Raw genomic sequence first — 16,566 nt, forward strand, 5'->3', positions numbered from 1 at the left:
AGACAATTTTTAATGAGGAGTAAGATTAATATTTTATTATCCTCACAGCACGTTGGTTATGTGCTGTGAAAATATTGCGTGGCAAATTAATTATAATAGCGGATCAATTTAATAGTAAAATTAGCCTATAGGCCTCCCCTAATAATGATAATATAATAATAATAATAATTAAATGCATAAATTGAAAATACTAAATCATCTTGATACTGATAGCAGATGCTTGTTTTGACAATATCTCTGGATACATACACGTAAATAGGCGCAATCCAGGGGGTTATCGCAGATATTACACGTATAGTGTGAGCAGTGAAGTCGCAGCTCGACGATCGGACCGTACAGTGTGAGCACATAAATCCTGAACTTTGGCTTTGCATCGCATGCGATTTACTCGTTCAGTGTGAGTAGGTACCTTGCTGAAATCGCACAGACATCGCACAGTGTATGTCCGCCTTTACCTGACTGTCTTATCGACTAAACATGTACATAGAAGAACTGTAATAACATATTCATTCCATTAAGATAAATGAAAATTATTATTTTAGCAACTGAGGCTTAAAGACTATTCATTGGTATTGTAAAGTACTGTAGATCTACTGGTATCTGGCTACGTTTTCTAAACACAACAGATGTGTGCACCAGATAAATTATGTTCTGTCCTCTGCTATTGACTTTGCCTGAGGTAAAACTGTCTTTTGGGCCAATGGGAATTCTCAGCTGATTTACGGAAACTACTGATTATATCAAAATACTATCAACGATTTTTTTATTTATTTTTTAGTCTCCACTGACATATTTGCATGGAAATTTACTGGATGTCTTGGTAAACATCAGCAGAAGAGAACTTGATCTAGCAGTGACTTACATTATAAAACAGTTAAGTTCTAAATTGAGCACTTAGGAACACAGTAATTGCCCTCTGTTGAAATATTGCTTGCTTTGAAACAAACAATCCTTCATTATTGTTTTGCCTGGCTCTTGTTGGCAGAGCATCTCATCTGGCTTGAGGTCACAAACTCTATGTTTCACAGCAAGGCCAGATCAGGTGACTATCTAAGGCTTCCAAAGCACTGAGGGGGGGGTTACTCACACCAAACTCGGGCACGAAACCGACACCGGTTACTTTCGGTGTGTGTGCTTTAGGAGAGAGAAGAGCAGGAAAGAAAAGATGTGCAGCGTTTAACCAAAAGCACAGGTCAGAGTGTCCACAAAAAGGACAGGATCCTGTCTCACAAACACACAATTAGTGATGCCAGGCCTTAAAGGGAAAGTTCACCCAAAAATGAAAATTAGCCCATGATTTATTCGCCATCCTAGGTGTATATGATAGGCCTTCTGAAGTGAAGCAATGTGTTTGCGTAAGAAAATATCCATATTTTAAACTTTATCGGTTAAAATAACTAGCTCCCGGCAGATGGCCGTACGCATCAAATGCTGTCTGCTAGAAGCTAGTTATTGTAGTCGCAGTCACGTTTGTCACATAGTTCTTTATTCTAACACCAACGAGACCAGCAGCTCTACATTCATCTTGCCTTGCATTTTCCTCGTCTTATTTCGTCCTGGCAGTGTACATGGCGACGCTACTTGGCGTATCTCTTCTTCTCCGTTCCATATGTGTGTTCTGCAAGACCGCTTTGTGTTTGAGCGCCCCAAGTTGTGTTTTACTGTAACTTCAGAAGCTCCAAACACGTGAGCAAAAGTGGCAATCTCAGTGGTCGGATAGTTTATGACGCGGCGCGTTAAACAAAAAAAAATTAACCCGAGGCGTTTTTTTTTTTTTTTTTTAAATTATGCTTTTACGCTTGCCGTTTTACACGTCGGTGTGCACACTTACATTGGCGCCCTTTGTTTAGTCACGAGGTGTTAAACGTCGGCGAATATCACACGCACAATTCGTCCCGATGTGAACAGGCTTTTAGACGATGGCGAAAACAATTCAAATGTAAATGCATGCACATCATCCTATAAATATATAAAACCTCTACAGGTTCAAGCCTTATTCTCTGCTCTTTTTTTAGTGCCTGCAAAAATACCTGCTGTCGAGCATGTGCTCGGTGAAGTCCAGGTTGTGTGTGTGTGTACACTTAACAGGTTCTCAAGTCCAGGCCAGGGCTGACCTGCTTCCTCATGGCCCTTTGCCCAGGCAAGACTCATGCATTTTTCACAATGCACACAATTCAAACGGTGCTCATCACATACACACACTGCAGGTTAGCCAGACCATGGTAAAAAGTGGGTCAGAATCTGCCATCCACTGAGAGATTCCTCAGGCAGTTATCATGATCAGGTGTTGTGCTGTGTGTGTTTACATTTTGTTTTGTTTTGTTTTGTTTTGTTTTGTTTTGTTTTTTGAAAATTGCACATTAGAAAACAGTGCTTTTGTGTTCAATTTCTCACTGTATATGCTCTAAATTACACAGATAATGAATGAATGAATAAATGAGAAAACATGTTTGCTGTATTTTCAAGACTTGAAACCACACCCATTTCCAAGTCCGACATCAAGTGGCATTTATCTTGCCCTTCTCAAGCAGGGATGGAATGAAGCATAATTCTCAAAGCTATTCTTAGACCTTAAGTGTGTCCGCACATTGTGAGAAGTCTTCATTAAGAAGTTTGATATTATGAAAGCAGAAGTCAGTACTGTGACGCACTGTTTAATCCTGCATGCGGATTATAAAAGGGAAAGAAAATTAGAATTAGGGCTGTATGAGCTAGTAGATTTCCACTGATGCACGAAAGTGTCCGCTTTAGTTAGACTTAGCCAAGACCAGGGAAAACAAAGCCAAGCACCATGCTAACACACCATCAAGTAACAGCTTGAGAGGGGTTACTATGGCAACAAAGTTCCGCTTGAGAGGGGTATTGATTACTAGCAGGTGTAGGTTGTCTCACACATATCTACACACACACATTTACACATTTAGTAATGTAAATGAGGACATAACGTTCTGTTGTTTTCATACAAACTAAAAATTACTATCAAAATGATTTATAGTCTTTTATGAGGCAGCATAACATATCAGTTACCTAACGTAACCTCAGTTCTCTCTAGAAGAGGGAACGAGTATTGCATAAATTAGCTTACGCCACGGGAAAACGTCACGCCGTGGTCGATGGTAGGCTGCAGTAGTTGCTGCAGGGCAGCCAATGGTCTGCTAGCTGCTAGACTGCGTTGACAATGGATACACAAATTAAGGATAATTGTTGGCTTCAATATCTCGAAAAGATGAATCTTTCAAGTAGCGCAAAGCTACCTTACGCAATATGAGAGAATCTCTCGTAAGAGAACTACTTTTCTTAACGTTTTCCTCCATAGCTGCCTCTCTAGTTTGGAACAAAGCTCATTCTAACAAAAATTTGCAACCCTGAAGAGATGAAAAACAAACTACTACAAACAATTCCTATAAACTACATTATTGGTATCCTACTGGCTATATTCCAATTCCATATTTATTAAACCAGCAATCCTCTTAATAAACATTAAATAAAGATGCTTACTGTGTCCAGCAACCCTGAAAGACTGTACAAACAACTCTGATCTCAATCAATCTAACTCTCAATCAATGATGGTTAATAGTGCTAAATATGCTTGACACAATTAAAGAGTGATTGTGGAAATGAAAGCCCTTTGTTGTTTCCAAGTACACAAAGTAATGAGGATCAATAGATGCACTGATGGACACCAGGGGCCCTATTTTAATGATCTGAAACGCAAGTATTAAGCACAAAGCGCAAGTAACTTCATAGGCGGGTCTTGGGCGCTGTTGCTATTTTACCGGCGGGATAAATGACTCTCTTGTTGGTATGAAAGTGCTTGGTTATTCATAAGTGTGGTTTGGGCGTAACGTGAAATAAACCAATCAGAGTGTCATCCAACATACACTTAAAGAGCAGGTGTGCATGTTGCATAGCGGATTGTTATTATGGTGGATTTACAAGGCGCACACTAGAAGCGGTTCACAGCCAAAGAGATAGACGTTCTTGTCAGGGTTGTAAAAGACAGAGAATTGATGTTGTATGGCGATGGGAGATTTTGTTTTCTTTTTTTCTTTTTCTCCTGGTTCTTGACGGACAAACTAATTTATCAGATCTCATTATATACATATGTGTCTTGCTATTGGGCAAACAGGTCTGATCTGTTATAACTACAATTAGCCTGAAACATTTGGGTAAATGTGTAAGCTAGATTTAGGCCTTTTTTACATCATGGACACCACAGTGATTTCCCTTAGGTGTTAATATTTTTCCTTGTTATAATGTATGATTTGCAAAAAAAAAAAAAAAAACGCTGCATCTGTGTTGATGAGAGAATCAAAGTGTTATTATGACCAAGCATGCACACTTTTGAACAACACGCAATTCGCCAACGACTTTAGACTAGTTTTTTTTTTTTTTTTTTTTTTCTGGTCAGTGGTGGAATTGTATTCTGGAACTGCAAAATAGCACTAGGGAATTTTTGCAACATGACTCCTTTTTGCGCCGACCTGCCCAGGGAGCGCAAGTTCATTTCCTAGCTTACCGACGTGTGTCTGTGGAGGAAGAAGCCCAATTTGTGCGAGTGCAAAATAGGAATGATACATGCGTAAGTGTACAAAGTCATTTGCGCCGGGTGCAAGATAGGGCCCCAGATGTTCCTTTCTGCCCACTTCTAACAACGCATTCACAGCTTGGCACTGTATGACTTCTGTGAAGATCCAGATATCTACACACAGCGACTTGCAAACAAACTCTCATTATCCCAAAACAGATTATATCACGGCTGTTTAACAATAAATAATGCCTTGACCCTTTTAACTGAGAGATCTCCAAAAAAAAGTATGTCTAGAGTAAATGCATTGTTTGTACTATTTAAGATATTTTTATAGTTGCCTTACAACCAACTAAATTTGGGATATTAAATATGTCATCATACATATCAAAATATCAAAGAAAACATGCTGAAAAAAATCTATAAGCGTATGTGTAAAATAAATAAGGTTTCATCTTTCCATTATTTGTTCTATAGAAACTAGAACTCCATTACATTTGGCCCAGTCTTATTTTTGTCAGTGTCATAAAGACAAGTTGTGTCATTTCTGAATCAATTTCCATTACTGAAACATGACAAACATAACAGACCAATGCCATTCACTCACAATGCGGAAATTTTTTTTTTATTATTGCCTGAAGAGCAACATTTTCAAAAAGATGTAACCGAGTGATTGAGATGTCTCAAACAATAGTGAGAATTAATATTTCAGAATGAGAAAGGTACCACACAAAACATTCTGAAAATAGCTGGAAAGAAGAGACTATCATATGAATTTTAACAAATCGAAGTACACTGGCCCGGACTGATTCATGCACTTTCACTTCTGCTAATTCTGTTCTCCATTCAACCCTGTCTGTGATGCAAAACAGAGGTTAAATCGTACTAATTAAAGTGATTTTAAATAAGCAGTGCTTTTTGCAAATGTGCCTACTACTTCTGCATGTATGATGAGAGTGGCCAAAAATATCTTGCATTCAAAATACAGAATACATAGACATGCAAAAAAAAAAAAAAACAACATTTAATCGATTACCCATACAAGGTTGTGCACTGCATTGTTTTTACCACATCTAAGGGAATGGTAAGTGAAATGGAGTGCTTAAAACCTCCTTGGTTTTTGTTCAAGAATTAATTCATAACAGGACACAAATAAATAATAATGTAACTATTTTTATCATTATGATTCATTTTTATAAGTAAAATAGAAGATTGTAGAATTTGCTTTTACAACAAGCATGTAAACCCATCCATCCATTCATCCATCCACCCATCCATCTTCTTCCGCTTATCTAGGGCCTGGTTGCTGGGGCAGCAGTCTGTGCAGAGATGCCCAGACTTCCCTCTCCCTAGACACTTCCTCCAGCTCTTCCGGGGGGACACCGAGGCGTTCCCAGGCCAGCCGGGAGACATAGTCCTGTCTCATAGCATGTCCTAGCTCTTCCCCGGGGGCTAATCCCAGTGAGACCTGCCCGGAACACCTTCCCAGGAAGCCGTCCTGAAGGTATCCGGAACAGATGCCCAAGCCACCTCAGCTGACCCCTCTCGATGTGGAGGAGCAGTGGCTCTACACTGAGCTCCTCCCAAGTGACCGAACTTCTCACCCTATCTCTAAGGAATCGCCCAGCCACCCTGCGGAGAAAGTTAATTTCCGCTGCTTGTATCAGGGATCTAGTACCTTTATGTCATGACCCAAAGCTCATGACCATACATGAGAGCAGGAACGTAGATTGACCGGTAAACCTTCTTCAACACGACAGACCGGTACATCGACCGCATTGCTGCACTGATCTATCTGCCAATCTCCCTCAGTCGTGAACAAAACCTCAAGATACTTAAACTCCTCCACTTTAGGCAGGATCTCCCCACCAACCTGAAGTGGGCACACCACCTTTTTCCGACTGAGGACCATGGCCTCGGATTTGGAGGTGCTGATTCTCATCCCAGGATGTAAACCCCTAATCTGCAAACCAGCTTGTGAGAGTGGCTTTTAACCCACAGAATCTGTTCAATCTGATTGATTACTTGGTATTCTTTTTATTATGTCATGATAACCCATTTCAACAAATAATTAACAGTTTTTTGTTCACCGGGAAACATCTGAGCTGGTCTGTCACGATTTGAGTGGTCGCCTTGTTCTCTTGTTTTGTCAGGGACAAAGGACCGCCACAAGCCAGTTGGACGTGAGGACAATAATCACATTTAGCCATAATCAAATGGCACTTGTTCCCTCTAGGGACTGGAAAGGAAATCGTTGAGTACAGTAGCTTAATATGTCAGGTGTGACTCAGGGAAATTGGAGGCAATTATGGCCATAACTGCCATCAGATGGGTGGACTGGGGGGGTTGGAGTAAGGCTTAATTTTTTGTTTGTTTGTGTGTATGTGTGTGTGTATCGGGTGTGATTGATGTTCATTTCGGTGTTACCCTGAAAAGAGCCTTTGGGAGTTGGAAATACGGCTGTGGGGAGGGGGGCGATGAGTTCTGTTGTCTCGGTTACAGCGTGTGGAGAGGGGGGAAATCACAGAGGGGGAGGTGATGAGGCTATTCTGTTTGAGGACACCCTGTGTGGCTGGTCCTGATTACACAAGCGAAGCCATCGCTCTCTGATCAGCAGACAGTCAGCAAGGTGGCTCAATCAGGCTTTCCTAAGAGCTCTCCCTGCACTGATGAGGTCTGAGGGGTCTTCAGTGAATGACATAAAAAAAAAAAAAAAGACAATACAAATTATGGACAACATGAAATGCATAACACGGCTCTGAAAGCAACATCCGACTGGCATGTTTTCTAACATATTTGTACCTAAAAGATGAATCATGCATTTGTAAATCTCCAACAAAAACACATTCATTATTTACTTGAAGACAACACTCTAACCATATTAAATCGGCAATCATGGTCCATTTTAAATTAACATTTAGGCTGTGTTTGTGCCATTAAAAAAAAGGGGGGTGTAAACTGCAGATCAGCGAAAGGGGAATTTTGGTTAAACAGGTTTGTTCTGTGAGTGCCAAAGAGACAAAGTGACCGAGGGATTAGTAGAGCAAATGGAATTACAGGCCTCCCAAACATGTGATAAGGATTTCATTATCTAGCTCTCACACACACCATGCGTCACCTCACTGCCAGGACGGCCTGCCTTCAGATGTGTGGTAACGGAGAACGGTGTCATATAAACACTCCACTCAGAGGAATAGGGTGGCAGAGCCCTTTGTACTGCAGCAAACAAGGTGTGAAAGTGAGAAATCACAATAGGATTCTTCATTTCAAATGCGGTCAGAGAAGTTGCTTCAGTTTGGTCTGGACAAGGTTCAGTTTAGTTTAGCCCTCCTCTTATCCTTGGGGTCAATTTGACCCCATTCAATGTTTAACATCTGTAAAAACATAATTTTTTATTTTTTTTTTGCTTCAAATTGAATGACTTTTCCTAATTTAATGGGGACAACTCTGTAAACATAAAATTAACCTGCTAATATTTTTTCAAAGTTCTGTACAAATTTTGTAGCATCGGTGTTCCTTGGGGTCAATTTGACCCCAGGCTCTTTTAGTTGTATAATAAAACAGAAGAAATATTAAAATTTCACACACATTTGTTTTGGTTGTTATATTGAGGTCATTATAACATGTTATAATTTGAATTTATAATATTCATTGTAATTTTACATATTCAATATCATTTTCAAAAAACGTCCCTCTGTTTTAGGGCTCTAACCAAACATAACCATATCTGTAGTATTGCGAGAACTACTAGTAGTTCACATGACATGTGACATAATTCTCAAGATAACTAATAATTCTTTCCTGTGCATTGGGGAGGGGAAAACATCATTTTTGTGAGAAATTTGATGTTTCCCGTGCCATGGGGGAGGAGAAAACATAATTTTTGTGAGATTGACCCCAAACATAACTCGTGTTACTATCCTTGATAAAATAAATAGTTTTTCTTTCCAAATGTCATAGATTGCATAAATCTATACTTAGAAATATTATAAAACAAATAAAACACCAGATGTATTTATACTTTTCCAATTTTAGGTCAAATAAGTAAGATTTTATGTTGATTTGTAAATTTGTCCATAGTCGTGCAATGGCTATTCTGGATGTATAAGGGGTTCGGTGGGGTTAGGTGGGGTGGGGAGGGGGGTGGTGGGTGGATGTCAACTTAAAACATTACTTAAGTAATCAACAAAGACATAAACTAACTGAGACAAACCTTTGTAAAAAAAAAAAATAAACATATTGTGGAGGTTTAAATTACTGGGGTCAAATTGACCCCAGAGGGTAAAAAGTGTTATCAGATTTGAGGATAACAGGAGGGTTAGAACGGAAACGTAAAAGAGCATTAGTGATGAAAATTTTAGAAAATAAATGGGAAAAAAGAAAGAAAACGGAATAAAACTAAAGAAAAAGAAAAGGGAAAAAAGAAAAAGCAAGAAATTGGATAAGAACTGAGAAAATATAGGTTTAAAAAATAAGAAAATCCTGAGAAAATAAAAATAAAACAATTTGTTTGTATTATTTTTATTTTTATTTTTTACAAAGAGTGAGCTGATCAGTCCCTACCTTCTCAAGGTTAGGAAGCTGGGTACATAATGGAATCAAATCTGATTAGATAATTAGCATAGCATTTGCATAATGGCACTTCAATTCATTACCTTGCATGAGAGTTCATCAGCATAGCGTGAGCTACAGTGTTTCCACTCCCCTCTGTCCTGTAACAAAGCTCAGACTCTCCATTGCCATCCACAAAGGTCAACTCATTTTCTGCCTCCTGTACCAACTAATATCTATCAAAGACTCGCATACTTGCAGATGACTTCAGAAATCTCTGGGTGGTCTGGAGCAGAGCCACAGTAACCAATCTAACCGCTGTGCAAAGCAGACAATGTTTGCAGACTTGTATTGATTTAAGTTCATTAAAATAAATATTTTTGCAAATGATTTAAGATGATAAAAAGGAACAGGTGAAACACACTGCATTGTGTGAGAGGTATTATGACAAAAAGACATAACAAGAATAGTCTAATTGAATTAGTATATCCATTTACAAAAAAATCTAGGGAAAATCTCTCAGCTCAGACAAAGCAAAGACAGGTAAAAAACATACTATCATTAGGCATGCACAGGAAAGTAAAATCCCAGTTATCTCAATGGAAAAAGACTTCTGCAACAGCCTCCAGTTTTTCAGATTAGAAACGTCTGAAACAAAGTTGATAGCTCAATGATAGCTCAAGAAATCCATTATGTCTAAGTTATAAAGAAGCAACCTTTGAGCAAAATGACACTTCTACAAGTGAGATTTAAAGACCCTAATCTCACATCTGCCTCCTCTAGGGTTACACTTGAGATCTCAACAAAATCACAACACAAATACACTCAATACATACTTTATTTAATAGTCTATGCTATGCGATCCACATTATTTCAATGAGACATAAATGAGAACTCTCTCACCAATCTTCAACAGCTTCAGAAGATCTTAATAAATGTCAAAAACTGTGCTCAAATGTTCCAAGATAAGTCTGTTTCAAAACTCTCTTAAATATTTCTCATCACATTTTTTAGACCAAATTATCCAATTAACAAAGATAATATGACAATACTTTTCTGAGTACTTTTCTGTAACAATTGTCTTAGTTGTCTAGTTGTAGAGTTCATAGACAAAGCTGATACTTCAAATAGATATAAATGAGAACTCGGTTATGCTTCCCAAGCTATAAAAGAACAACCTCTGAACACCAAAATGTTCCTCTGGTCTTGCCATCGGCACTGATACTCAACATCTCGTCTCCAAACCAGCGTGAGTACTTAGACTTCCAAACAGATGGAAATGGACAAATTCTCTTAATGTTTCGATCCAATTTGTTTTGTAATCACTGTTCCTTCATTGGCCAGAGGAGAACTGGCCCCCTGACTTAGCCTGGGTTCTCCCAAGGTTTTTTTTTTTTTTTTTTTTTTTTCTCCTTGCCACTGTTGCCTTGCTTTTGGCTTGCTTAGTTGGGGACATTTAATATTCAACAATATTATTGATCGTGGTTGTATTATTTTCATGTTATCACTGTGAAGCTGCTTTGATACAATCTCTATTGTAAAAAGCACTTTATAAATACTGTAAATGTGACTTGACTTGACTTATAGTGTTAGTTAGAAGTGGTAGTATTTTTACCAGTATTAGTTGCTGTTTGCATAATACACTGGCTCAACCGTATTTCATTTATAAAAACACAAACAGTACAGCATAATAAAAACAGATACTAAAAATTAAGAGAAGACTCAAAAAAAATGACAGACAAGAAGTCCCTAGAGACCTGTCTTCATCTTTGTCCTCTGACTTTCTGTTGTTTTCTGACATATGCCTGTGCCAGAGAGGAGAACAGTGTGCAGACTGATATGATTGACTTCAGACGGGTGCTGAGGAATGGCGTCCGAGTGCCCTGAGATACGCAGACATGAGCGACAAGCCCTGGGCAACCCAAAAACAGCTGCTGCCTCTCACTTCCTTCCTCTATGATACTGCAGACACAATACTGTCAAACATTACAAAGCACAACAATTAGGAATCTTCCTGAGGTTTAACTGCAAGAGGTTTCTGAGGAAATTATATACAGTATATATAAAATATTAGGAGTTCTACGAGCAGTACAAACTCGCTCGGCAGTGACAGGTGAAAGAGATGTGGCGATGGAAACAAACGCAGATAAATAAACATTTCGTAGTATTGTTCGGCACAGCTGAGAAGCAAATGGATCCTAAATGGAAGCCCTTGTCATCTTAACTTGGGCGTACAGCCAAGCTGATTTGTAATAATGTCCCCCCGTCTAGCAGGGGGATTTAACGCAAGGAGGTAGCAGGAGAGACAGTGTCGGAGACAGCGCTACAATACAACTGGTTTTAATGCGACGCAGGCGAATACGAGCTAATGCATCTGACTGGCTATATAGGCCTACCGTATTGTCTGCCTGCCAGGTTATTGCTGACTGGGCTCTGACTTAGCACTTAAATTGGGTTGAGGGAAGAAACTAGGTTGGCAAAAGGAATTGCAGCATATGCCGGGATTCAATTTAGTTTATATCAGCATTCATGCAATAAAGAGCACACCCTTTATACTGTACTATGCATTCCTAATGTCCAATGACAGGTGTTTTCACCTGCAAATTCTGCATTCCCTAGTGATACCAAAAAAGTGATAATTCACATGTATTCATTTAGCATCACTTTTATCTAAAGAGACTTACAAATTAGAAATATTACAAACAATTTGTCCTAAAGCCAACAAAATTAATAGAAATTCAAAATTCAAAGCAAGGTTGAAAAAAATAAAGAAATAAATTAAGAAGACAACAATAGTAGTGCAGAGGTGCATCATCAACTTCATATGTTTTGTCTATTGACTTTTGTTATTAACACTTAACCAACTTTTTTTTTTTCTGTGACATGAACAAAGTAAACCTTTTCCATTCCTCATTGCAAACAAAAAAGGTTAAACTTTTACAATTACTTTCATCCCAACTGTAAACTATTCTGATGAACCATAAACAGGGTGTGAATTTTGATCATTTTGTCTGCTCAACAAATCAATTAGACCTGAATTCACCTGAAAAATGCTACTGTAACCAATAAAAAATATTACAAATGTAATGTTTTGAAGCTGAACAAACATTAATGTTTTCATAATTGACCACTGCAATTGATCAATCATACTCAGGATTTCACACATGCTGCTCCAATAAAACAAACCAACTGTGCAGCTAAATACCCTTATAGTATGTCCACACCTATTGTGAAAACTCTGAAAGGCAGACAGAAACATCCAGCAAATCACCCTAAACACAGGATCCAGTGCAATCCAGGCCTATTCTAGTTATTTGTTATTTGTCCACTCTGAGACTTGCTGAAATATTGGTTTGGGTGGGACAAAGGGATGACGTGGTTCAACAGTGTTCCACAGTTTCATTGTGCCACCTGACCGAACACAAACACAACACTTCTCAAAAATTCCACATGAAAGATCCAAACCACAACAGAAACTCACATATTAAGCATTATAAATGGTCTCGAGTGAGATAAACTGAGCATTTTTAGCAGCTGATACAAATATCTATTGGTTATAAGAGCACAGGGAGGTACTGTAGACTATACAGTTCAGACCAATCAGTCTGCAGTCAGAAAACCTTTGGTGTATTTGCCTTCAAATAACACTCATTTAATCATACTCTTGTTTCACTCACCCATGGTGAGCAGCTATTAGCAAAAAAAGAACTAATAACAAGAATGTAACACACAAGAGAGCACAACTTGAGGTAGAAAACGGTTCTGTACCTTTGCCCTTGGCTTGAGAAAGGAGACGAAAGGCAACAAAGAGATGGAGAGTATCCACAGAAGGAAAGCATGGAGAGATAGGAAGAAACGGTCAAAGATCAGTCCACATCTATGCATTCAAGGTTCAGAATAACAGTTTAGCTCATTCAATGCACAGCAATTCAGTCAACTCAGGCATGCTACTGTTGCAACATATAAGCAAATCACAACAGAGTGAATAAAAGTGAAAGGGTGTGGCATACCTTGATCCGCCATCAGCATGTGTGCAAAACCTTTGAGGAACAGAGAAAGTCACAGAAAGAGAAGAACATCTTTAGGTATGTATCAGAACATACAGTGACCTCACATCTTGGCAGAAGAAAAAAAGGTTTTGACTTTGTGATCTTGTTAAAGAAGTAATTAGAATGAAGTAATTACAAGTGGTAGCATTTTTGTTAGCTAACCCCCAACCAGATCAAAACCCTACCGTAACCCTATAGTAATTAGATGTAGTTATTTATTATTACTCAGTACTAAAATATATGTTTTCACTGTAACAATGACACCCTAAAATAAAGTGTTACCACAGTGTTTTCATCTAATGTGACAGAGATTTTTTTTTAGGTTGTTAAGGGACCTTATAAATAAAGCATTTTATTTGCTATTTTCACATTACACTGCCTCAAACGTATTTAGTTTATAAAACAGTAATTGTTCAATATACACGTGGCAAAGTATATCGATTTTTATGATTAAGTTGAAATTCACCAATCTATTTTCATCATTTACAATCCAAATGCATGGAATGTAGATGGAAAGTCTTATTTGTAAAACATGTGTTTTCTTTTTGATAATCATAAAATGTAAGGGAATATCTGTCACTACTACTTCCATTGTGTCTTTAAGTATTGTTCATTATAGTAAATTTAGTATTTTTCATTAGTAACTTTACTGGGAACACAGCAATAATTTTAAGCATATTTGAACATTTCTACGTTTGTGACTATATATTTGAATACTGTTTGCACTGTGCATCAAAAATGCTTGCACTGCCTGTAAGTATATGATCAACTCACCTGGTAAGCTGTTGGCCTCTGATAGTGTTGCAGCAAAGAAGCCACAATGGAAAAAAGAAAAAAAAAAAGAGAAGAGAGACATTGCAGCCATTAGAGCCCACTCATGTTATCTTTGCATGAAAACTATCATGCAAACTCTGACACACCTGCCAGCATGCACCGAGCAGACATCTGCCCTGTGCATGTACACAGAAACCCTTAAATGCCCCTTGCATTCATCCATCCATCCTCTCTTCTCCCTGAGAAATGAGGAGGAGGAGGAGGGGAATCAGATCTATGGTGTATGAAACACCATGACACATCAACATCTAAGAGGTTTAGTCCATCTTCCATGTCTTACACACACTCCCAAAACCCACATCCACGCCTGGGCCATAAATCCAAACAGAAAACGGGACCTGTTCCCTTTAGAGAGGGTTGTGGATTTATGAGACGCTGATGTTTGTCTAAAGCACTGTTCCATACTCAGAGCCAACATTTACTCTCATTGTAGACACACACTCTCTCTCTCTCTTTGTCACAGGCCGCCTTTAGCACTGAAGCACTGGGCTGACTCATTTCATTATTGCACTCTGGTCATCACCCAAACCAAAGGGCATCCAACACTGATAAACGGGTATTGCAATGCTCTGTGTGATGAAAAACAGCTAATCTAAGATTTTTCATGATAATCTGAACATCCAACTACTCGATTAGTGAGGTCAGCGATTTTTGAAAGCTTTGGTATTTTTTGAAGCAGTGCTGCTTTTTATTGTGCTGTGAAATGTATTGTGCTGTGAACTCTGAGATTATCCAGATTATTACAATTAATAATTTTATATGATTCTAAAGAATTACAGATTTTGCAGTTGATATTTTTAGTACTAGGCACAGCCAGGCCAAAGAACCAATTTATCTGTTGCCAGTGCACACAAGCTGCAGCTAATACAGGAAATTAAGGGAAACCTGATGGGGTCTGCCTCCATTAAATGCTTTTAGTGCAGAGTAATTACAGCTACATTAGACATTCATTTAGTCCTGTATGTGTTGATGTCTGTACTGACTGAAAATGCAATATGTCATCTCTCATGGTCACTCATTTTAGGGACGCGTTCCAATGTGTAAGCGTGTCTGTCTGCTGTGCTTGTTAAAGGCTGGTACAGAACATTAAGTCCTCTGATGAGATGCATTAACCTGGTGGGGAAAGTATTAGGATGTGATTTGAGTGCAGAGAATGCAGAGCTACACTCAGCATGTGAGTGCCATGGTGACTTGATTGATGTGTTCAGCTCTTGAATTGACCTATACTGAAATTCTGATGTCTGCATGCACTGTCAGCCTTCTATGATGACCTAGTTTCTCAGAAACAGTGGTGAGACAAAAACTGATGTATACTTGTGGCACATCAACAAGTGAATGAGTAGTTTAATCTGGATTTACACCAAATTGGCATGATTAAATCGATGATGATAAAATAAATGATAAAATAAAATGAATATGTTAAATGAACTAGGCTATAATTCAAATTTGTTGTGAAAAAAAGTGAAAATGTTGTTTAATTACCTGCACTAGAAGTTATAGTATACCTCTCACAGACAACAAACACCACTATTTAAACATAACTTAAGGGAGGGGAATTAAAAAAGAATTAAATAATAAATAAATAAAAATAAATGTTAATGAGTCTTTACCAGTGTTGGGTAAGTCTAAAAAGTAATTAATTACTAGTTACTAATTACGTAAGTCCCATATCAACCTTGACCAGTTTAACAATACAAGGATAGACATGAAACTGCTCTAATTCTTTCAAACTAATAATATAAAATACATACTTGGAAGGTTACATTAAAAACACATTTTAATATTAGACGTTAAATATTGATGTTAAATTTACAATTGTTTTATATAGAACTGTTCAATAGTCTAAGTATTCAATCCAATTATAATTAGAAGTAACTAATTATATTACAGAAAAATCCCTTACTAAACAGAGTAATCCCTTACTTTATTTTTTCAAGGGAAAATTAAAACGCATTACACCCAACACCGGTCTTAACCTCCAAAAAAATAAAAGTAACTTAGGTCTACATATCCTCTTGATCCACTTTTGAATTTTTGCTTTGTTAACACAAAAAAAACCCCACAAAAGGCGATTTGTAAAGAGTGGCAAGCTTAAACATAAACCTAGCGTACCGATTCAGAGACCATCCACATGGGAAGACAGATTGAGCGTTTGTTTTGCTGCCAAATGTTTATTATTCTAATCCGCCAAAAGATTACGCGCTTTAGCAAATGATGTAGCACCATGGCTATCCCGATTTTCACAGAGCGAGGAACATACGCTGCGGCAAAGCAAAACAGTTCTGAGGCCATTTTAGCCATCTGGCCATCGAGAGGAGTGTCAGATTGTTGTTGCCGCTGCTATGGCAATTGGATTCAGTCAAACGCACGTAAAGCTAATGCTTAACACTTCAGACCAGCTTACCATATGGCTCTGACCTGATATTTATTACCCGCATACAGATGTTTCCAAAGCCCGAAGACACAAGATTAAGATGAAATTAAGATTGCTCAGTGGGTTTTCGTAATGTTGTTATCAAACACTGATGGCGCACATCAATGTGCACAGGTTTTGATTTGGATTTGTAAGAGATGCTAGTGGAGAAAGTTCAGCTGTCGCCTAAC

The 16,566-nt window shown here is 38.2% G+C and overlaps 1 protein-coding gene across 24 annotated transcripts in view; it reads right to left on the bottom strand.

Annotated features, from left to right (window-relative positions):
* Positions 1–16,566, bottom strand: part of nrxn3a (neurexin 3a) — a 300,107-nt gene that overhangs the window by 276,117 nt on the left and 7,424 nt on the right. For 16 of the 24 annotated variants that reach the window (XR_016146667.1, XR_016146666.1, XM_089120264.1 and 13 more), the window contains exons 3-5: positions 13,903–13,920; positions 13,090–13,119; positions 12,848–12,859 (exon numbers count right to left, since the gene is read on the bottom strand). The exons of the other annotated variants lie outside the window; for them this stretch is intronic. Coding sequence is in view for 14 of the 16 variants with exons in the window: in XM_089120264.1 (XP_088976390.1) it covers positions 12,848–12,859; positions 13,090–13,119; positions 13,903–13,920 (60 nt within the window). In the remaining 2 variants the exon portion in view is untranslated. The remainder of the gene's footprint in view (positions 1–12,847; positions 12,860–13,089; positions 13,120–13,902; positions 13,921–16,566) is intronic. 24 annotated transcript variants of the gene reach the window in all.

This window comes from Pimephales promelas, chromosome 15 (assembly GCF_988280905.1).
Source record: "Pimephales promelas chromosome 15, fPimPro1.hap1.1, whole genome shotgun sequence".
Lineage (NCBI taxonomy): Eukaryota > Metazoa > Chordata > Actinopteri > Cypriniformes > Leuciscidae > Pimephales > Pimephales promelas.